The sequence below is a fragment of the Camelina sativa genome, chromosome 2 (genome assembly GCF_000633955.1).
Source record: "Camelina sativa cultivar DH55 chromosome 2, Cs, whole genome shotgun sequence".
Taxonomy (NCBI): domain Eukaryota; kingdom Viridiplantae; phylum Streptophyta; class Magnoliopsida; order Brassicales; family Brassicaceae; genus Camelina; species Camelina sativa.
In genome coordinates this window covers 19,098,810-19,123,345 of record NC_025686.1, presented here as the reverse complement: position 1 = coordinate 19,123,345, position 24,536 = coordinate 19,098,810, and the positions used below count along the sequence as shown (strand labels likewise).

Genomic DNA, 24,536 nt, shown 5'->3' with positions numbered 1-24,536 from the left:
ACTTACAAAATAGGTGTTTTTTTCAAGCAATCATATTTAGCATATGATTTTATTGCATAATACTTTATCAAAAAACTATTAAAAACAATCATATAAATTATATTAAAAAATTATATAAAAAGAATTTCAACTCGTGCTCTAGCACGGGTTTAGTACACATTATAAGTTAACAACCAATGAATAAATATAAAAATATAATGTGGAAATCCTTTGGTCAAGTGGTTAACGGTTTAAAGGCTTTTATATCAGGTCTGGAATTTTTATTCATAGCTAGGAACTGAAAATGAAATGGATTCATGAACTAGTGGGCGGATCTACATAGTGTTGGGGTGTGGCACGTGCCCACACTGATTGTTAAAAATAATCTAATGCATAGTAATTATATTAGTTATCCTAGCTTATTTGGTAGAGAAGAGCCCCATGCATCATCTTAGGTGAGGTGTTCGATGCCTTTCCTTCTAGTTTTTTGGTTTTTTTTTCCATGCATTATCATCTTAGCTCACTTATTTTAATTAAAAATAGCTTAATGACTCATCTATTTGATACTTCATATATAGCAAAAACCAACCTCAAACACAGAACTTAAAATTCTATGTATAGTAGGTTAACTAAAAACTGATAATATGTTTTACTTATTTACTAGTTTTGTAATATTTAAACTTTATATATGTTTAAGAATATTATAAATATCCCCATAGAAAGTTTAAAATATTACAAATAATTAAACTCTATCAAAAGTTTAAGAATCGTTAAATTTTACTCTTAAATATTTATTTTTAGGTCTAAAGAAGAAGGATCTAGGTTGCAAGACCTTGATTTGATATTGTTTGAGAAAAAAAATCGACGAAAAGCACACATGTTTTATTAACTATACATGTGTTCATATTACTTTCCCTGAAAGTAATTTGCAATTTTATAGTATCAAGGATTTTGGTTTGAAAAGTTTCAATACGTCGGAATCTAAAACCGAGTAAGTATACGGGTGAAAGCATCAACAATTGAGTGCATATGGTGACTATGCTGGTCCATAAATTTTTCAAATTTTATGAGAAAATAGGCAATAATTTTGGTCTTGAAGTTTGACGGGTTAACAAGTTGTGTGGTAGTCTAAAAAAATAGATTTCAAATAATTATTCAGTGGAAGAATGTGAGGAAGCTGACGGGAAAGAAAAAGAAGAAGAGTATAACGAAGAATTGGATGGTAAAAGTAACAATGAGAAAAAACATGGAGACATAGATGGTGGCGGTTAATTATAGTTGAGAAAACAAGATTAATTCATGATTCTAAAAATGTTTTGTTTCTCTGGCGGTAAAAGAAACGGTTTAGGATATGCAAGGTCACCAGTTCGATCGGTCTCAGCTGGACGTCCGGTTAAATTCATGATTCTTTTGATCAGATTTAATTTTTTTAAACAACTGATTTTTATATTTTTTGACATTGTGTATCTGAAATAGACTTTTTGCCTTAATAGTAATTAAAAGGATAATAGTTTATAACTGTCAACAGTCATATATTATTTTCATTGAAATATATTAAATAAACACACGTGTGGGTTCAAAACCTAGTAATAATAATAAAATAATGCATATTCTTAATCTTCTCAAATCAAAAATCATAAAATGGTTGCAAGTTTTTAAGTAGATTTTGGTTTTAGATTTTCTAAAAATCTAATTTATTGCCATTCAAGATTTTTCAAATTTGGTTTTCCTGGAAAATAGAAAATGTAGATTTTGGGAGATTTTACCTATTTACAAAGAAAAACCAAAAAACATCTAATATTAGTTTTCTTTTTTTCCGCAAATCAAACTTTCATTAAATTCAAAGAAATGTAATTACAAAACATTATACAGAATTATTGTAACACAATTATTACATACACAAATGTATGCGTCATACACTAAGAAAAATACAGCAGAAGGGAGATTGACGATGCTTTCCGAAGAGTAGCCTTACTCGCTAACCGTTCATAAGATCGGTTATTGTCCAACTTCATATTTGATTTTTCTCTGTTATGATTTGCTTGCAGCATCTTGTGGCTGAACTTTATTTTTGCGAACCATAACTGTAAACCCAATGTGTCCAAACATAATTCTGGAATATAGACATAATGGCACCAAAGCTTCCCTACCAAAATCTTTTTGAGATATCTAGATTTTGCAATATTCTTCACAAATAGGTTCAATATAAAAATAATCTCCACCGTACCTTCCTTTGAAGAGATCTTCTTGATAAACTTCAACAAAACTCTAAAACTCAATGGAGACCACAATTCTTTGTTTGACCTCACACTTTGCTCGACACCATCATCAATAACAGTACCCAATAAACGATATATGTGAATAGTCAGAGTCATAATTTTTTGACTATGCAAATATAAGATCCTTGCCACGAGAATAAACCAAATCGGCTCCAACTCTTGTACAGACTTGATCAACATCTTGACATGAAAATCATCAAACCAAATTTCTTTTGACCCAATCTCATTTTGTCGCCTTAATGTGATCAAGCCCTCATTCAAATTCTCTATGCCAATACAACAAAAGCCAAACCGATGCAGTCTTAAATCCATGACCCAAACACTGGCATCACCAACAATCCTTCCCGGATCCCAAATCCTAATCTCACCTCTGTTTTTCATGTAGGGAAGAGACAAATAAGATTGAAACAGACATACAGAGGAGACGAAGTGAGAACCATCAATCGGAGATGGAAATAAACTGACGCAATTACTCTTGGGCTGAGGCTTGAGTAAGGTCAGAGATATACTCTTCGACAAGAAGAGAATGAAAACGCGTGTTTGGATAGAATGCCAACCGCGACAGAGACGAACCGACACAATCCTTTTCCGTCTCAAAAACAGAACTCCCGATGAACTTTGGGTGTGATTAAACGCCACACAAGTTGAGAATGGTGTCAGTAGAATTGACGGACTCAGATCTGACCACACCATCTTTCCAAAGGAGCAAAGGATAGAGATTTGGAAACTGGATTTGCAGAAATCACTAACTAAAACCTGTAAAGAAAGATAAATTAAGAAACTGAAAAGAGAGAAAGGACCGACCGACGTCGGAGAAGCCAGCGCTGGCCGGAAACTGAGGAGATCGAAAAACGGTTTCTTCTTCTTAAGCGTCGCAGAGAGAGAGAGAGGAGAAAATAGTTTTTTTTTCTAGCCGCGTTATCTAATATTAGTTTTCTAACCGTGAGTGTTTTTCTTTTATTTTTCAATTTTTATTATTATTATTTTAAAATTTTTAGAATTTTTAGCAAAAACCAAAAACCGAAATTTTGAAACCAAAAACTAAAATCTAAAAACCAAAAACTAAAAACCAATTTAGAAACTCATTCCATTCATGGCCTATATTATACAAAATTCCAGATTCCATTTTGCAATTTATATAGAAAATAGGCGGTCAAAAAAAATAATATAGATAATATAGAATATAAATTTCAGAAATAAAAGGGGTCAAGATGGATACGGGCCGGTACTTAGGCCTTCAGTCGACCGTGATCGGGTGGGGCTGGAAGTTTTTTCCCCTCCTAGGGTTAAGCACAGACAATAACAAGGTTTGGATCTCTAATTTATATTGTTATAGTCTGTTTGTTTCTGTCTTGTTACCTATAATTTTGATTAGTTTATAAATTGGTTGGGTGTGTTTTGATTTTAGGGCGTTTTTGGATCTGAAGCGTTTAGGGATGGATCGTGATAAGAATAGCAAATATAGATGCCGTCATTTCCGCAAAAAGTTATATAAGATGGTGGACGATCCTACAACCGATTCTATAGTTTCGTGGAGTGAGAACGGTAAGAGTCTCATCGTTTGGAATGAATCAGAGTTTTGCAGAGGTGTTCTTCCGAAATTCTCACAATATAAAGAGATGGCACCATTCGTCCGCCGACTTGGCAACATGGGTTTTAAGAAGAAGATTGAATCTGAGCATTGGGAATATGGTAGCGATGATTTTGTGAGAGGTCATCCTGAGCCTGATCTTCCGCCAGATGCAGTGAGAGCGAGACTTAAGGAGTTGGCCTTGGCTTCTAGGAGGGGACAAGCTGATCACTCTTTTTTATGAATAATTTCTCCTGTTGGTGTGGGGTATACTACTTATAAGTGTTTTCGTTATTAGCATGATTTTCTTCTTTGTATCAAACCCTTAACTGATGAAATTTGGTATTTTTAGTGCTCTGTAAACTATGTGTGTTGATATATTATTTTAACCTACGGTTTGAAACTATGGTGTTTAGTCTATTTCAAGTTACGGATGGTATGAACAAGCGATCATTACTTCATTAGTCTCTGTTTCATCAGTTTGGATGAAGGCAGCAGGATTCAATCCAAGATACTGTTTTGAACTATTTGTCCTTTTAGCTTTTCACTCCATTATTTGCATTGATAAATCCAATTCAATTTGTTTTATATATTCCACACTATCACATTTTTGAGAAGCACCGTACCCAAGAGAAGTGGCTACTTAGTAAGGGAGATTAAGGGCCTAAGCCACACAAATATAAAAGAATTAAAAGGCCACATTTTTTCAAAATTAGCTTTAATATTTACTCTTAAATGCTTTATGACTTTTTCTTTGAAAAAAAATTCACAAAACTAACTTTTATAAAAAAATATTTTTGCTTTCTATAATATTAACTCACTAAATCTCATTTTAATGAAAATATTTGAAAAATAGTAATATTTTTTTTGATAACGAAAAAATGGTAATATTTCCTCTTTAATATATTTAAAATATATATTTTCTGAGAAAAATATACATATATATACAAGGCTACAATTTTAAAATTTGCCAAGCCTCTATTGATGTTTGCATGCTTTTTTACTTGTTGTTACGTGGTGGGAATAACTTAAAGCACTTGCTGGTCAAAAAACCAATGACTTAGCTTGACTTTAGAGTAATTAAAGTCCAATTATCTATGTAATGTCTATTTTCTCTAGTTGCAATCAATCTAGAGGGAAAATGCAATAAGGAGATAAGGAGATAGAACTTTGTTTAACCACATACGATAATGAATAAACTTGGCTTGGGTTTTGAAGGATTAATCTCTAACCCTTCGTCATGGTTCCAAACACATCTTTCCGTAAGTTAGTAACCATATCAGTTAAGAAAGCGTCTCGTATCTATTTGCAGCATGTTGATTGACAGGGGCGGATCTACGTGTACACTAGGTGGGGCACGTGCCCTACACACCTCTATAAAACTTATTTAAGTGTTAATTTATTTATATCAGTTACTTAGCACAATTGGAAAGAGTGCCACATATTACTTTGGATGTCAAGGGTTCGAACCCCTGATTGGTTAATTATTTTTCAGTTTTATTTTTATTTTTCTATGTTATTTATTGTTGAAAAAAAAAATTTAGGTAAATATAGATTTTGTGCCCCATATTATTTTTGTTCCTGGATCCGCCACTGTTGATTGATGTTATCTCATGAAGAGTTTATACATTGATTGAAAAATGTTGAAGAGAAATTCCCTTGTTCGTTTTTCTAAATGCAAGAAAATTTTGAGTTGTATGGCTAAAATACATATCACGGAGATTTTGAATATTACTAGTTTATATATATATATATATATGAAATCAGAGTCGAGGATTAACAAAGATGATAAAAACCCTAGAAAAATAAAAATAAAACGTGGAACTTTACTAGCGTATCCACTAATATAAACGACGGGAAGAAAATAAACAGACGAAGTCTTCATGAAATATATCGATCCTGAGCTTAACCTGACCCAGCTGAACTTGAACTGGACTCAGATGGCTCAGAACTTGAATTTATCATCTCCCCAATCATGTCAAGGACAGGAATATTGACTTCCGAGACTAAGTCAAGTATTTCTTGGAGCTCTCCGGGTCCTACGGTAGGGACGACACCAATGATCTGATTAACATCAGCAGTAATTCGGTTCATAAGTGTATTACCGCAGTCTATAAAGGCCGCGTGAGCCGCCAGGGGATTCTCCGCGTTCACCACCACTGGATTCGGAGCAGACCTCCGTTAGGGTTGTCAATAATCCAGTCCTGAATTCTACGCAGTATGTTACGCAGTATGTTACGCAGTATGTTATCTAATTCGTGAACAACTTCTCCCAAATAATCATGCGCCTTCCAGTAATAGCTCATGTTCACAAAAGTTTAGTATAAATTCAAATTTTACATTGCGACTGGGATTACAAGGCTATACTAATTATATATAGTTATCATATTTTGTTAAAAATATGATAACAATTGATCGAAAGATCCTAATATTTTTGTCTCGTTATTTTTTGGTCAATTTTCCAAGGCAAACAAATTGAAAATCTACATTACAAGAGTTTTTTTTTGTCTGTAAATTAAAGGGCTTTATTTATATTACAAGTTAACAACTAATATATGTGGAGATAATATAATGTCTTTTTAAGTTTTAACAAAATATTTTATGCAAAATGCACAATCTCTTTAACCTTTGAAAAAAATAAATTTCGCTTACGACTAATAGGACCATGACTATTGAAAATTGCAGAAATTTTAGAACAATCATGAGATATAGGAATTGAAATATAGAGATTTTGATTAATTAATCGAAATTACATTAATCAATACGCAAAGAGAACAAGGCCTGAAAGATAATGAAGAAACAAAAAGAAAAGGGAAAAACAATTGCATGAAGAAAAAAGAAAAAAAAAAAAGAGAAGGTGAACATAAGCATTGATAGCGAACTGAAAAATGAAGAACTCAAAGAGACATAAAAAAATTACGAGCGGCCTCTTCATGATCTCTTTTTCTTGGTCAGCCACCTTATTTCAAGATCCTTACCATCATCATCTGCAGGCACCATGGCTTTGTTATCCCCCTTTGAGATGAGACTGTTTGATTGACCAGAGCCCAAACCATCCTCTTGTAAAGGAAGCAAATCATTACAAAGATTTGTGAACACTGGATAAGGAGGAGCAAAAGGAGGCACCATTGCTTTGGAATCCACTCCCGTTGAGAAGAGACTTTTCGGGTGACTCGAGCCTATTCCATTCCCTTGCAAAGAAAACTGATCATGACAAAGATTGGTGTTTCCAGCAACAAAATTGAATGGAGTGATCAGATTCGTTGTTCCTCTAGTAGCATCTCCATCCAACGATGGGTTAGTGGTGTTATTGATGCTATCGCTGCTGTCACCTATTGGCTTAGATGGACCAAGAGTGAGATCAAGATTAATATCCTCATCATTTGAAAAAGCATTTGATGTATACTTTTTACGGGTTAAAGGATATCTTGAAGAACTTCTATGGCCGCCAGCAGTATTGCTCCAGTTGAGGAGGGAATGGTGATGAGGCGGAAACATGGTCGTCTTCATTTTTTTGGCTCCTTGACTAGTAGAAGACAGGTAAGGTCTGCTGGTGCTGCTGCTACCTCCACCCCCGTACAGAAAGGGCCCAGACGACATCCCTCCATAGCTGCAGCCGAAAGGCCTACGATAAGTATCCTTTGAAAACATTGCCTCGATGAACTTCAGCTTCTTATGGAGTTCTCGTTCCTTTTTGTGGGCGTTCTGGTGACCGCCTAGAGCTTGCCAGCATGAGAAACCTTTCATGCAGAACCTACAGTAGTAGATTTTGCTATCTATTTCTCTTTGCACAACCTCCAAAACGGAACGAGGCCTCTCAAGGATAGTCCTTTCAGACACAATATCTTGAGGAGGCTTTTGTTCCTGAAGGTTCATCGTCACCTTCTCCTCCTCGGCCACAACGACACTTTTGAGTTTTTGATCATGTTTGGGTGGGGAGGAGGATCTTGCTGAAGACACAGGTGATTGGTTCTCCATAGGTTGTTTTGTAAAAATTTGCCTTATCTCTTTTTTTTTGGTGATTTAGAGGAAAGGGCCGGAGTCACACTATTTATTGGTGAGAGGGTTTTACTCATTTAAGGTATGAAATCTCCCAAGAGCAAACAATATTTAATTGAAACCGTAAAGGTGTATCTCTTACTAATTTACAGTTCACTTTTCTTTTTCTGAGTAAAATAAACCATTTGAAGATATATATATATATATATAACCAAAATTTTACTCGTTTTGGCCTTCCAATTGTCTTTGTGTAATCTGATTTTCTTTACCATTTCAAATATAACCATCAACCAATGTTACATCATAGATTAGATAGTGCATATAAGTATAAAGAACATCATTTAAAAACTATATTTTTTCATGTATTTTTTTCCCAAAATATGGTGCCAATGAATTCGTTAAATCGACTTTTCAATAAATCGAAGGTTGTTTAAGTATTGAACTAATGTGTTCAAATATATAACAATTACTAAACCAAGTAATCACAATATAAAATTTTATAATGGAGTGAGTGATGTTATTTTTTAATTATTATATATATATATATATATATATATATATATATATATATTTTTAATAATTGAATAATTGCAGATACAACGAAATTGGAAAGCAATATATAGACAACTAAATTTCAAGTTTTTCATAAACACTGTACTTACACATGTCAGCTATGTCTGAGTCAGCTTTACTACATTTGGTTCTTCTTTCTTATCCTGACTTGCCGGTCTGGTGAAATCCGAGGCCCAATACGAAAAAGAAAAAAAATTAAGGTTTTTTTTTTAAAAAAAATAAGAAAAGCTGAAATTTGTTTTGCTAACTATACTGGGGCTTTCACAAATTTTTATTTATTAACTCTTTTGATTTTGAGATTTTTTTTGCTAATTATGGACTTTTTTTTGCTAATTTTGAGGATTTTTTCTAATTTTAAAACCTATTTTATTAGTTATGGAATATTTTCAAATTATATGGCTTTTTAACTAATTCTTAGACTTTTTTGGAGCTTATTAGTGGACATTTTTAAAAATTATGAGGCCTTTTTATTAGTTTTGGGAGGTTTGAAGCCTTATTAGTTTTTTTTTTTGTAAAAAATTCTTGCAAAATGGGCTTCGAAATTTTGAGGCCCAATACGAATGTTTCATTTGAATGGGTGAAGGGCCGGGCCTGCTTAATATTGACATATATGAATTGTGTATTTTCTTTAATTATGTTGTTTTTTACTTCTTACTTTCTATGTTTTATTTTGTAACTTTCGAAATACTTTGTTTAGAAAAAAATCCCCACAATGACAATTTAAAGTAATGGTTCATGAACTATATGTGGAATGACAGTTTTATACAATTATATGGCCCTATGAAATTTTTTTGACAAATATGTCCAACATACATTAGCTATCCATAATTAATGGTTCATCATCACATAATACGGGGTTTACTAGGTATCACCACATGAATATAATAGCTTTATGAAAATCATTTTGTTGCGGCCAACATTACAATTTTTCTCGAAATTCTATTACTGATAATAATTGGGAAAAAAGCTTAAAAATACCTCATATATTTTTTATTTGGAAATTTAATACCTCGTCTTTTTTGGTTGGAAAAAAATATCTCATTTAATTAAAACGTGTGATATAATACTCAAACTAATAAATTTTGTTAGTTTCATACTTACGATTTTTTTGCCAAAATAAAATCCCGTTTTTACCCTTACTATGTCAATTAATAATTAATTTTAAATGTTATGGTATTAATTTATAATTTTATTTGAATTAAAATTAATAAAAAGAAATATTAAATAAATTTATTTTTAATTTTAATTCAAATAAACCTATAAATTAAAAAAATTCTTGGGTTTACAAAAGAGTGATTAGGGTTTAGATTTTACAGTTAAACGAAATTATATGTCGGTTTGGGTTTACAAAATAGTGGTTAGAGTTTAGATTTTATAATTAAACAAAATTATATGTCGGTTTGGGTTTACAAATGAGTGGTTAGGGTTTAGATTTTACAATCAAACAAATTTATATGTCGGTTTGGGTTTATAAAAAAGTGGTTAGGATTTAGATTTTAAAATTAAAAAAAATTATATGTCGGTTTGGGTTTATAAAAGAGTGGTTAGGTTTAGATTTTACAATTACAAAATTGTATTTCAATTTGGGTTTATAAAAAAATGATTAGGGTTTAAATTACACAATTAAACAAAATTATATGTCGGTTTGAATTTATAAAAAAGTAATTTAGATTTACATATTATAATTAAAACTATAATATAATATTTAGAATTAATAACTTTAAAATTGAATGATATACATATTTTGTTTTTTTAATTAATAATTTGTTTCCTTAATTAAGTGGAGGTGAACCCAAGAATTGTCCATAAATTAATACCATGTCATTTAAAATTAATTATTAACTGACATAGTAAGTGTAAAAACGGAATTTTATTTTTGTCAAAAAATTGTAAGTAAACTAACAAAATTTATTAATTTGAGTATATCACACGTTTCAATTAAATGAGGTATTTTTCTTCCAACCAAAAAAGATAAGGTATTAAACTTCCAAATAAAAAAAAGATGAGATATTTTTAAGCTTTTTTCCCGATAATAATTATATAAGTAAATTTCAATAAAACTTATTCATACAAAATAAAAAATTTTGTTCACAATTAACTTTTGTACCACAATGCTTAATTAATTCAAACAATACAAAATGTCAATCTCTATTGTTCCACATTACAAAAATGGCGGATGCCACGGCCACATAAAACGAACTACTCATAAGTCATAAGTATCATGTCTTCTTACATACGAACAGATCCAGTTGAAATCTAAAACCAAGGAAAACCATTTTCATCACATCCATTGTGATCAGTTGTTAATGTTGATGTCATTATATAGGGAGAATAATGTGGGAGCCATCTATAGGAGATGTGTGTATAACTGTTTTAAAACGGGACATGATGAACATATAGACGATATAGTCGTCATATCATTTGAGGTGGTTGCCCACATCAAGCATTTAGACAAGTGCTCCCAAACAGTCGCAGGTTTAAAATGAGACTATATAAGTCCTATCAAATGCTTGTCGGAAACATCCTATTGGACAATAGAAGATTTCCATTGAATTCTTTGCAACTTCAATACCTAAAAAAATATTTTAGAGGTTCCAAGACCCTAAACAAGAGTGATTTTCTCGATGCACTCCCACATAAAATGGTAGCATTTACGTATGTGTTTACTCTTACCATAAAATATTCCCTCTGTTTGGAATCTACGCTTTTTGAAGGTTTTTTTTTGTTGGTACCATTTTATTAGATATTTTTCATAATTTTGTGCATATTTTTTATATTGATTTAATAGTTTATTACCAAAAAAAACTATTAAAAGAGACATAGGGAGTATTATACTTGCAATATCAATATTTTATACACGGTTATTCAACTAAAGAGAATGTATAATGAAGTTATACATGTATTTTTTATAATAATGAAATTACAATAAAACCTCTATTAATTAATAATGATGAGACCATGCAATTTTATTAACTTATAGTGATATTAATTTATCTATCAAATATATATTATTTTATAGTGTAAATAATTATTAATTTGTAGATATATATATTTTAGTTGTTTAAATTGTTAAAAATTAAGACACTACAAAAAATCATGTGTGTTGTATCATTTATTTTGTATCACAAAATAAAATGAAGTAAATTTAAATTACTTATTTTCAAGTGAAACAAATAAAAATGATTAGCATCAATTAGATTATTTGATGTTATAATTATCTAATTTTACATCAGTTATTTATAATTGATTCATTTTCAACTAGTTTGTATCACTTTTTTTTTAATTGATACAAAATATATTTTTATATCATTTAGACAATTGACGTGTTTTTTGTTTTTGGATAAAATCACTTTTAAAAATGATTTGAAATTTACATCAATTTAAAATTGATGTTAAAAAATGGTTTTTAAAGAATTAATAAATCTAATTAATAACATATTTGCCCGTTAATTTTTTTTTTCTTTTCCTTCTCTTTCTCTCTCGTTATCCTGATACCGAGCTGAAAAAAATAATCTCCGATACCGAAAGAAGAAAAACAGAACAGAACTGTAGAATCAATCAGAAGAAGAAATCTTAGAAAAATTGGAAGCTTCTCTCTTGTATTGGAGTTTGGTTCGGTGCGAACTGGTAAATCTTTGTCCTCTATTTTTTTTTTTNTTTTTTTTTTTTTTTTTTGCTTAAAAAAACAGTCCAATCCTTGTAGTCACCGATTTCTAATCCTCTGGATTTTTTTGGTTGTTGTTCATAATTGATTTGGATTCGAGATTAGGTTTTTCTCAGTGATTTAAAACCTGTAGAAATTGGGTCGAATTGGGAGTTTGGAGAACATTATGCATAAGTTTGTGGTTTCTTTCTAAGCTTGAGTAAAAGTTTGAAGATGCAAGCAATTCTTATTGTCTGATTGGAAACAGGCAAGAATGGTGTATTACGTACAAGATCCTTCTGAGACAGAATGGAAAATTGCAGTTCATATTCAACCTCGAGACATGTATGACATGGGCGATTCAGATGAGGTGGATGGCGAAGTTGATCCTATCTCCACTAACATTTCATAATCGTGGTTTGGTTTTCACAAACAGAGAGTCTCCACGAGAGAGTCATGGTTTGGTTTGAATTTTTATTTTTGTTCTTGAACAATTTTTTAATTCTGCTGTTCTGTTTTTAAGGTTTTTGTTGCCTAAACTACTTGTTTTGATAAATTAATTTGTTTAATTTTGCTATCTAAGTTGCAGACCGCAGATTTTGGTTAATTGATTTGCATAATTTGGTTGTCTAAATTGTTTTGGTTTATAAGTTTAAGGCTGCTTTGTGAAATTGCAGGGTTTGATTTACTAAGTTATAAGTTTTATTTTTGGTGAATGAGGTTTTCTTGTGTATATATATATAGTTCCACAGGGAAGAGTTCAAGAACAATAAGAAGACATTTAGTTTCAGGGATTTAAGTCTATATGAATAATTTGTATTTGCAAACTTTTGTTGTCTAAGTTGCAGGTTTTCTTGTCTAAGCTATAGAGTATCGGTTTTTGTGAATTAATTTGCATAATTTCGTTTGAGTTTGAGACATTGCAGGTTTGTCTGCACCTTGAAAAGAGTCTGAAAATTTGTTTGAGTTTTTTTTGGTCTTAGACCTGTTCAAGTCAAATTTGTCTGCACTTTGAGTCTGAAAATTTGTTTTGAGTTTTTTGCTCTTAGACTCTGTTTTTGTCCTTTGAGCGTTTTTTAATTACAAGGTATAATTTTTTTCAATTTTTTTTGGTTCAATAGTCGAATAAACCGGGTTTGGTACATAGAGTGTTTAAGAGCTTCTATTGCCAAGCTAATTTGTGATGGCTTCGATGACTTGCTTGGAGACTGAAGCGATTAAGAGGGTTCTAAAAACTAGATCAAGTGATGCTTGCATCGATAGCAGGTTTAAACCTAGATCAACTAGCTCCCCTCTCTTCGACATCTTAATCTCGGATGAAATTAGGGTTTAAAGCTTTCTCTCTAATACCAACACCGTGACAAGACAAGAGAGAAGAAGTTGTAAAAGCTAAGTCAGTGTGTTCTCTTCTAAAGCTTTTTGTAATTTAATTGAATTGCACTTTATCCTGTTTCAAAATCTCAGCAACCAACTACTCGCCGTTGTACTAAAGATTTGCTGTTTATATATTACTAGAGAGAACTTCTTGCCGTTTTCATTTATTCCGCCGTTAAAAACCACAAAAAGCCACTGCGCTGCTTAGCTTCGGTGCTTCAATGGCGACGGCGACGAGGTGAATATCAATCTTTCAAGATCAAGCCCTATCTATCGCACTTCCGTATGTATCGAATCTCTTTCTTATGATCACGATAGCAATGACGATTATGAATTTGAAATCTCCGGTTTTTGATCAAATCTCCGACTTCGATTTCGCATCAAGCAATACGTCTATCCGTCAATGGATCAGTCAACTTGCAGGTTTCAGATTATCTAAAATTTAAGCCTATTGGTTCAATTTGGTTCCTAGTTAAATTTCTCTTCTTCACTCTTTATCAGGTGGTCTGTGTGGTGGGGGACATCTCTTTCCTTCATGATACAATGGATTTGCGATTTTGAAGCAGAGGTAGCCCTTTGCCTCTGTTTTATTGTTGTAGTTTCACTGTTGATGGATTTTTTATACACCGAACAGATATGCCATGGTTTTTTTTGTTCACCAAATCTTTCAAGGTTTTTATACGTCAGTTAAACGATTAATTTCTGAAGTTCAATCTGACTTGTTAGGATTGCAAGGAAACCAATGACAATTCTTGTGATAAACATTACTTGGAGGGAGATAAGGCTAGACATTACTTGACCCACGAAACAAGGGAGGAGTTATTGCTTGGCACTGTCACTGAAATTTCCAGGCGTTATCATGAATTAGCTGCTGAACTTGTTAGCGAGGTAAGTATTTTTGTCATAAACACTTCCTAAGTATATAATAAACAAGTGAGTGAGACCCTAGCTTTGATAACTGAGATGTATCTCAATTTATAAATCTAGATAGAAAACACATCTAATGTTCTCATCATTTTTCAATATGCAAGAAAAAAAAGAAGATTTGCTGTTTTAAAAAGTAAACAAGTTATAGATTCTGGGTAGTTATATTAGAAGAAATAGACATGAGAGCTACAACAGATGATTTATTGAAATAGACATGAGAGCTACAACAGATGATTAAGCAAAAGCTAGTTATTATTCAATCTTGAAATACAGTTTATTTTTCATCAAAAAAATTTTGGCATGAGAAGTCTTAGCATATCTCTTATCACTTTTTTAGTTTCTTTATTGTGATGAAGCTGCCCATCTGCAAAACAAATCCTCTTCTCGTTTAAATCAAATTCTTGTTGGACTTTCTCCACTTCTTTAACAAGTCCATCTCCGGGGTGAAACTCTCCTCCATCTTCATAGAAAAACGTTTTGTTCAGATCAAATTCAATTATAACTTTGTTCTTTTCCTCCAATTCTTGAACAACTTCTACTGCGTCCACATTTTCTTGTTTCATTTTCCTATATACATCAAACGGCCATATGTCAATACCAATACAAAACATCAAAAATACTAGAAAAACATAGCAATCATACCCTGCTCTAATATATAAAAACAGAACATAATCATTAGTGGTTCCTTTGATCAAATAGAAGTAGTTACATAATTTTTTCAGAATTTGCAGATAGAGTTGTTAGAAGAACTGAGAGTAAAGTTGAGATATAAATACAATGGTCGAGAATTTAATACAAAAATATTTTAGGATTTGATTATTATCAAATTGTTAAACAAACTACCTTATTCCTTAAATCTAGGACAAATGAATCAACATGGACTAAATTAGTTATTCTCTCACGTTAATTAAGTAAGGTAATTGATTTTTTTTGTCATTATCTTTACCAAGAATTGAGTTTTTCCTTAAAAAAAACTTTAACATGAACTTATAACTTCAACTTGAAATTTATTTGGCGAAAAAGAAAATTTCATGATCCCGCCCACTTAAATTTTATGTCAAGCGCCAAACTATTATGTTTTAGTATATATTGAGATGATTAGAGTTAGGGTTTTTAAGGCAAATCTATTTGGTAGAAACTGCTAGCAGAAAAACAAAAGAGGAACTCGTAAATCTGGTAGAGTTAACTTGTATTTTATTCTTTCTAGATCCCGCTTAGATACATATTCTGTAGTGTCTAACAAGTTTTATTTTTTATTTTTAGTATACGATTGATGATGGATTCAGAGACACAAGCACCTGAAGATTTATCACAGATGGAAACTGATCACATGATGCCTTCTCCACTTGCTTCTGAATGTAAAAGCTTCAAATGGAAAGTACAAGTCATAGGTAAATCTGATTAACACTGAACAATATTTTTTTTTAAATCATTTATATATAGCTCTTGGATCTGTTGTTTGAACGGTGAATTATCCCTAGGAATACTTGTAGATGAGAGATAGGTGTAGTTAATTTAGTTGTAGACTTGATTGAGTCTATATCATATTTAGTTGTAAATTTTTCCATCCGTAACCTTAATTGTTAATTTCATTTACTATATATTAATCAAATTAATTATGTTACATGTGTTCATGAACAAGATACAGAGGGAAACATTGACAGCAAAATGGTGACATCTAAAGAAGTATGGAAATTTCAAAACATCAAAGTGATTGTGCATTTCGACGAAAACGGACAGCCAATCGGAGACTCTGGTGGTTTACTTGGATCATGGTTAGGCCAACTAAGCAGTGATTTGAATTTGCTCCCCATCGACTACAATGATTGGAGGTGTGTGAGTCATCACACAAGAAATAAAGCGTGGGATGTAATTCATGTAACTTCTTCCATCTAGTGATTTTTATTAAATCTTTTTTAATTAAACAATGTTTTGAGATATTTTTTAAGTTTGATCTCTATTGATTCGTTGTATGTGCTGTTATTTCAGTCTAGATTCTGGTTTGATGATCCCACTATGAGAAAAAAATATGTGATGAGTGCACTAGGTAGTAGATGCAAGGATGTGAAACTACGTCTTTGGAGAGATCACAAAAAAGATACTGAGGATGAAACAGTGGCGAATAAACCCATTAATGTTCTTGAAGAACAATGGTATAATTTGGTTCACACGAGGTTTGAGCGAAAGTGGAAGGTATTATATATTCGTTCCATATTTAGTTGTACTTGATTGAGTCTATATCAAATGCAAGTAATTTTTTTAATATGGTGAGTTTTCAGAAAATGCAAGAGCGGAATACAAAGAGCCAAAAGAAAAATACCATGCCTCATGTATTTGGAAGAAAGAGCTTTTCAAGGAAAAGAGATGAGATTGTAAGTAACTTATTTGTCTAGTAAAACTTGTGTAGTATATTAATATTAATGTAGTGTATAGTTTATGCATGTATTTTTAACAAAGAAAATGAAGACGGGAAACACTCCAAAGTCAAGCAGAATTTTTCGTTCAGTCTCGCATGAAGCCTGATGGAAGCTTTGTAAGTGAGGAGGCAAAAACACATGCGGTTAGTTTTTTATCTGTCAACCACATGGGATTAGATTAAAATGTGCTTTTATAGTTATAGTGTTCACAATTTAATTGTAACATTTCTAAATATTTGGTTGTTTTTTCTAGGAATCACTTACAACTTTGATGAGTCAAAATCCACAGAGGATAAACAATGTTGCAGCTAGTTTGGATGATGAATTTGCTCAAGTGTTTGGTCCAGATCGTTCAGGACGAGTACGTTGTGTTGGTCGTGGACCCACACCTTCAAAATTAGTGAGACGCTCAACTACAACTAGAGCAGAGATAGAAAATTCTGAAATGGTCATTGGGCTCAAGACACAAGTGAATGAACTATCCGACCAAGTTAGTGGACTGACTACATTCGTCCAACAAATAATTGGTACTTCCACTCCTGATCAGGTATTAATATAATGCTAGTTTTTCTACCTTAATTTGTATCTTTATAATTTAATATATCAAACTAATATATCAAACTAATTTAGGCAAGAGCATGGGCTACAACTTTTGCTGGAGCTTTTAGGAACATACCAAATCCACCTTCGACAAACACACCAAGTTTGCCTAATCCTAATCAGGTAAATAGTATTCATATATTAATTAAAAATTTCAGATCCCACATTTTATGTTATATATATATTTTTTTAATCAGGAAATGGACGATGGTGCCAATAGATATTCAAATCATGGAAACAACATTAGAGATATATGATCACGGAATGGACAATGGTGCCAATGGACTTAGTTTTACAATGTTTTTTTAGCTGCTTTGCTTTATTTATGTTTTATGGATTTGCAAGATGGATGCTTTATGTTATTTATTTTCTAATTTATGCTTAATATATGGATTTTTATTTAATTATTTTTGGTTTTAAAATTTTAATTTGTAATCTTTTATAAATCAATTAAATAAGCTATTCTGAAATTAAAATTCAATTATTAATACGAAAATAATAATATTCAAAATATTTTTTTACCAAAATTAATTATTAGAATCATTAATGAAAAGTGACATTAACTTACCATCAATTATGTACAAATGATAATAATATCTCAAATCGATTAACGCAAATGATACATTTACTAAAATCAGTTAAGAAAATTGATACTACTTTTTACTTCAGTTATATATAACTGATTCTAAAATATTTGAATCAGTTATTGTCAATGATACAACAATTAAAATCACTTCAAAAAATTGACACCAAAATAACATCAATTACGTACAAGTGATATTAATAGTACAATCGGTTTTTAAAATTGATGCAATTATTCCAATCATTTGTGATAATTGACACTAATTTTAAATCAGTTTAACTAAATGACATAAACACTAGCATCACTTAAATAAAATGATATAAACGTTGACATCAATTTTTAAAAAATGATATATATTGACATTAGTTATAATAATCGATGTAAATATTTGAATATTAGCATCGTTTTGATATAAACTGATACAAATTATTTGCATCAACAGAATATAAATCATTCATTAAAGTGATGCAAATTATTTTTGCATCACTTAAAACCGATGCAATAATAGAAAAAAATGATTTAATACCACTGATTTTTTGTAGTGAGATTTGAGACTTTTACCAAAATAAAATTAGACTTTTGGATGTTATAAATTTTGTGGTTTAGAATTAAATTTTTAATATTTAAAAAATATTATTGACAATAAATTACAAATACTATAAACAAATTCACTTATACACATAACATACATAAATTCAAATTTATGAATAATAATATCTATTATAGTATTTAAATAGCCTATAAAGCTATCAAAATGAAAATGATGCATATCTATAAATTTAAAACTTTAAAATATTTTAGCTAGATTTATGGTATGTTATAGAGTATTCTATACCATTGTAGTTAAAAAATACAACACAACAATTGTTTTATAGATATAAAGAAAATTCAAAAATATAAAACATACATTATTATATCAGTATATATATATATATATATATATATATATATATATATATGTAAGTTTCAATGATTATTAATTTATGATATTAATAAGAACATATTTTACTGGAGGATTTCAAGAAAATTGTTATCTTATTATCTTATCAAATTTTGTTATTTTTTATACTGTCTTGATTCGGGACCAGAATTTTATTAATTTATAGAAATTTTATTGTACATGAAAGTGATTTAGGATAAGCTTTATCTTAATTACAACTTTTGAACAGTTATTATAAAACTAATTTAAGTGGATCGAACACGCGACCTTCAGATCTTCAGTCTGACGCTCTCCCAACTGAGCTATCCCCGCAAAGACATCAATGATAACAGAAATTATAGACCAAATATAACAAAATCTTATGTAACCGAAACAATTTACATATCTTTTGTGAAATTCAGATGTTATCATATATAGAGTAGAGATACAACATGAGATGTTTTCAAATTATAGACCAATCAAGAGATATAGAAATTGACAACCAAGAAAAAAGAAAAGGATTTGATTAATGAATCGAAATTACATCAACTAAACCCAAAGAGAACACTTAAGAAAGACAATGAAGAAACAAAGAGAGAAAAAAAAATTGCATGACGAAACAAAAGAGGTGAAACAGAAGCCTCGATCGATAGCAAACTGAAAACTCAAAGGGACATGAATAAATTAAGACTAAGCTTGTCTTGATCTTTTTTTCTTGGTCAGCCACCTTAGCTCGATAATTTTAACCTCATCATCATCATCATCATCATCATCATCATCATCATCATCATCATCAGGCACCATGACTTTGTTTTTTCCCTTTGAGATGAGACTTTTTGATTGACCAGAGCCTAAACCATTCTCTTGTAAAGGAAACAAATCATTACAAAGATTTGTGGACGTTGGATTAGGAGGCACCTTGACTTTGTTCATTTCCATTGAGGGGAGAAGTCTCGAGTGACTTGATGAGCCCATTCCACTCTCTTGCAAAGAAAACAAATCATGACAAAGATTGGTGGAAGTTGGATAAGGAGGAGCAAAAGGAGGCACTATGGCTTTGGAATCCACTCCCGTTGAGAAGAGTCTTTCCGGGTGACTAGAGCCCATTCCATTCCCTTGCAAAGACAACAAATCATGACAAGGATTGGTGTTTCCAAAAAAGAGGAACATATCTTTCTGGAAATGAATCAAACGGGTTTTCAGCAACTAAATTGAATGGAGGCACACGAGGACAAACGGGACCGAACAGATTCGTTGTTCTCCTAGTGGCTTCCATGTCTAAGAATGAGTTAGTGTTGGTTTTAATGCTATTGCTGCTGCCTCCTATGGGCTTAGATGGACCAAGAGTGAGATCAAGATTAATATGGTCCTCATCATTTGATAAAGCATGTGAAGTGCTATAGCTAGGGTTCCCGGTGAGGGAGCGGTCTAGAGCATGAGGAGGAAACATGGTTGTCTCCATTTGTTTGACTCGGTCTAGAGCATAAGGCCTGCTGCTGCTGCTGCTATCGCCTCCTCCATACATAAAACGCGAAAATGACAACCCTTCATAGCTGTCGAAAGGCCCGAAAAATATCCGCTGCCTCTTCAATTCTTGCTCCGTTATGTGGAATTTCTGGTGATCGGCAAGTGACCTCTGGCTTGGGAACTCCCTCCTGCAAACATCACAGAGGTGGGTTTCGTTATCACTTACTGTTCGCACAGTCTCTAAAATGAAATGAGGCCTCTCAAGGATAGTCCGTTCAGACACAACCTCTTGGGGAGACTTTGGTTTCATCGTCACCTCCTCCTCGTCGGACACAACAACACTTTTGAGTTTCTGATCATGTTTGGGTGGGGAGGAGGAGTTTGTTGAAGACACAGGTGATTGGTTCTCCATATTTTGTTTTGTGAAAAAATTTTCTTATCTCTTTTGTGTTGTGATTCAGAGAAAAGGGCCGGAGATGCTCAATTTATTGATGAGAGGTTTAGCTCTTTAAGGTATGAAATCTTCCAAGGGCAAACAATAATTAATTGACACCATAAATCAACTTTGAATTTATAGTATTCTTTAAAAGATATATTAATGAATATATATATGACTAATTTACAGTTCACTTTTTTTTTTGGTGGAAAATTAATCATTTGAAGTTACATACTCGTTTTGTCCTTCCAATTGGCTTTTGTGTAATCTGATTTTCTTTTACAGCTCATTTCAAATAAAACCATCAATAATTCTTACACCTATAGTCGTGGTTATGCCTCTAAGTCTAAAAAATATTTAAAAACTATCACTTATCATATACTTTAAAAAAAAAATGGCGCCCGTAAGTTCGTTGAATCGACCGTTGCAAACTACCAACTCTTTAATAAATCTAAGCCAACTTATAGTAAGTATTTAGATTAAAAATATATTAACTGATCTGTTTAAATAAATAACAATTACTAAACCAATTGTAATCAAAATATTATATTTTACTAGCAATTGATCCGTGCTACCCGCGGGAGTTAAATGAAGGTGTATTTCGAACTTTTTTTTGTGTGTATTATTTTTTGGTTATGTAAATTCATCTTTATATCTGTTTTGTATTTGATTTGGGTGATTATGTTGTTTGTTGGATACTCTTTTAAGAAAATAGGTTTTGCAGTCAGTATAATTTAGTATGCTTTTTACTTTTCAAAATTTAAGATCATCTTCTGTGTTTTTTTTATGTTTTTTAAAATAATTATGATGAGAAATTAACATTGTGTACTTAAAGTTGTTGTTTTATTGTAATTGTTAGTTCTGATTAATTTATTATTATTTTTTATTTTGTCATTGTCTAGTATTTGGCCCGTGCTTAGCGCACAGAGTTTGATTAGGGTGTGATATGTGTTTTTTGGTGGATATTTATAAAGTGTTTGTTATTTTTTCTTTATTGTTATTTTGTCTTTATATCTTGGTTGTTATTTTTTGGGTGTTTTTCTTTTTTGAAAAATGGTCATTTTGGCTTCTTTTTTTTTGACAAACAAAAAAGATAGAGGTCATTTTGGCTTTCTTGTTTGCTTTTTTTTTTCATTAAGTACAATCTACTGTGTAGCTTTACATTTTTATTTTACATTAGTATTATTTAATTTAAAATTTGGTTTTGTTTTTCAGTTATTTAAATTGCATATTTGTAGATTATGATGTATAAGTTGATTTCTAGATGTAATTGTTTTTTTTGGAATTGTTTTTTTTACCTGTTATCCGTTTGATTGCTTTTTTTGTATGTTTCTATATGTGGTTGTAGTTCCTTTTTTTAAAAAAAATATGTATTAAATGAAATGTGTGATAATGTTTGTCAATTTTTTTTTTTGTGATTGTGTTACAAAGTTTGTAAGTTAGTAATTTTTTATAAGGTTTTTAATTTACTTACATTTGGGTGTTTATATATATATATATATATATATATTTTTCTTACATTGATTGGGTCCAAATATCCGTTTAGGCCTTTAAAGGTAGTGGTGTTTTGGGTCTAGATTGGGTTTTATTGATTTGAGGATGTATTTGTCCTTTTGGGAAATAGCCTGTGTCTTGTAGTTGTGTTTTTTCTTCTTTGTTGTATATCGGTTGTTGGACGGAATGGTGTGTATCAATATTTCAATCAAAAGGATAGTAGTAAGCCTGTAAATCTTATTTTGATGGGCGTTCTTCGTTTTGAAGCATTCATTGTGTCGATACAGAAAAATTTAATTTTGTTGGCGCCTTTGGGAAGGTTTCGTCTTGGCTTCGCATTGGTGGTGGATAATTGGTGCTCCCCTGGTTAGTTCGTTGACCGTCTGTGCTAATTGGTTCTCCCATGTGTACCTTTCATTCTCTAATTAAGTAATCGACTCTTTTAAGAAGCTTGTTGTAATTTAAGTTTCATTAGGACCATCTCAGTATTTGGCTGGATTTACTCGGTTTTCTTATTTGCTCTTTTTGAAATTTTTTGTTTTTTGTGGATTTCTGTTTGCGTATATACTGATTCTGAAATACTACTGGTTCTGCTGTTTTTTGCTACTTTTTGGGAGCCTTGGTTTTGGCTCGATTGCATTTACTAATCTTTTTTAAGCGTCTCTTTTGTGGTTTGCTAGTGTCTGCATCTCTTACCTTTTTTTTTAGTTTGGTGATAGATGTCTCAACATGTGCCAAATTAGGTTTACTCTGTTTTAGTTTCGTTACCTTCATCCTGTTTTTTTTTCCTAATTCCCCTGTTTTGATCGGTCTTCCCTTTGTACTTTTGCGACCTTGTTTTTGTTTGCTGTATTTTCCTTTGAAGTTGTTCTTCGTGCATAACAATTTTATATCTTATAGGTAAACACCATTTTGCTAATATCTTTATCCTCGTGTTCATAGTTGTTCGTAATATCTGTGACTTATGTTGGCATGCTGTGCTATTGATTTTCATAAGTTGTTTCCTTTTTTGTTGTATTTTCAATTGTTTGAGATTGGACACATCAACATAATATTTGAATAAAAGAACTTGTAAAGAACTCTTACATTGGAAATATAGGTCATCATTAAAGGATGATAACATTCATAAATCATATTGTCGATCGTTTAGCTAAAAGAAGAAGACAAATTTGATCATCTGTTTGTAGTAGTAGCAATGAGGGCATCTATTTTCTATATCAGTGAGGCTACAGATGATTGCNGATTGTTGGTTGAACTTCTCTCAATGTAGTGAAGTAGCGTTGTAGTTTTTGCACATTGATTTTGTGTAAGGACTTCTTGTTATTTTCCAACATTGATCACCCTTTGCTTTGTTTTCTTTCCAGCCTAGTTTATCCAGCCACTGTTGGCCTTCCTTAGTGTCACCCCTGCATAACTTCACAATCCCGTAAAGATAAATACTGTTTGCATAATTACCTTCTACTGCCTTTTTCAAGTGTTCCAACTCTTCTTTTGTGTTGTTGTTGTGAACATACTCCTGGATTCCTTTGATATAGTGTGCCTCCACATTTCCACTTGCAATGCATTTTACCATTAGATCTTGGTACTTGCTTATTGCTGCTAGTGGTCTTAGGTTGATATTTTTGTAAACTCGATGATTTTGGGCTGCCTTTACAAAGTCTGGTGATGCTAGCATAATATGCCTGACCATTTTTCGTGAAATCCAAGAAGCTCTTGAGATTATATCTCCGAGCATGTCGTTTTGTAGTACGTCAAGTGAGTAGAGTGTGTTTTGTTGCATTTTTTGGAAGTTGGAGAGTATATTTTTCTACTATTTTTCTTCTGTCCTTTATAGAATCGACGTTTGTTGCAGTTACGTTTGTGTGTGTTAAAAATATTAATGTCGAGCTGCCACTATTTAGTTTAATTGGACCTTTGATATTGACGTCGTTATGAGTTATGCTCGTTACCTTCTTAATCATTAATTTAGGACTTCATTGTATGAGTTATTTGGTTTAGTGGGGTTTGATTTTAATTTTTCGATCCTTTTATATTTTCTTACGTTTTTAAATTATGGACATTTATAACTTTTTAAAGGAAATTACAATGGGAATACATATGTTCTCTACCGGGAATATAATTTGTTATTTATATTTATGATAAATAAGAAGTGTGGTTGAATTTTTTTTCTAGATTGTTAGAAACATTTTTTGACCTCATTTAAATTTTTAATCTATACTTTGTTTCCCTCTGCTGTCCGTTTAGAATTTCCCGAAAAATATATTTAGATTGAATGT

The 24,536-nt window shown here is 31.5% G+C and overlaps 2 protein-coding genes and 1 pseudogene across 2 annotated transcripts; 1 reads left to right on the top strand and 2 right to left on the bottom strand.

The window, feature by feature from the left end:
* LOC104729574 lies at positions 11,859-17,708 on the top strand (annotated as a pseudogene).
* Positions 19,405-20,896, bottom strand: LOC104754130. The gene is made up of 2 exons (XM_019230930.1): positions 20,022-20,896; positions 19,405-19,990 (listed from the first exon to the last, which is right to left on the bottom strand). The coding sequence occupies exons 1-2, from the start codon at positions 20,740-20,742 to the stop codon at positions 19,554-19,556; spliced, it is 1,158 nt and encodes a 385-aa protein (XP_019086475.1). The 5' UTR covers positions 20,743-20,896; the 3' UTR covers positions 19,405-19,553.
* Positions 23,522-23,950, bottom strand: LOC104754118 (F-box protein At2g35280-like). Its single transcript, XM_010476271.1, has one exon. The coding sequence runs from the start codon at positions 23,948-23,950 to the stop codon at positions 23,522-23,524; it is 429 nt and encodes a 142-aa protein (XP_010474573.1).

Coding starts and splice junctions, on each gene's coding strand:
- LOC104754118 (XM_010476271.1), bottom strand. CDS start 23,950: ATGGTCAGGCATATTATGCTAGCATCACCAGACTTTGTAAAGGCAGCC.
- LOC104754130 (XM_019230930.1), bottom strand. CDS start 20,742: ATGGAGAACCAATCACCTGTGTCTTCAACAAACTCCTCCTCCCCACCC. Junction 19,991..20,021: donor AGAAAGATATGTTCCTCTTT/TTTGGAAACACC, acceptor GTCATGATTTGT/TGTCTTTGCAAGGGAATGGA.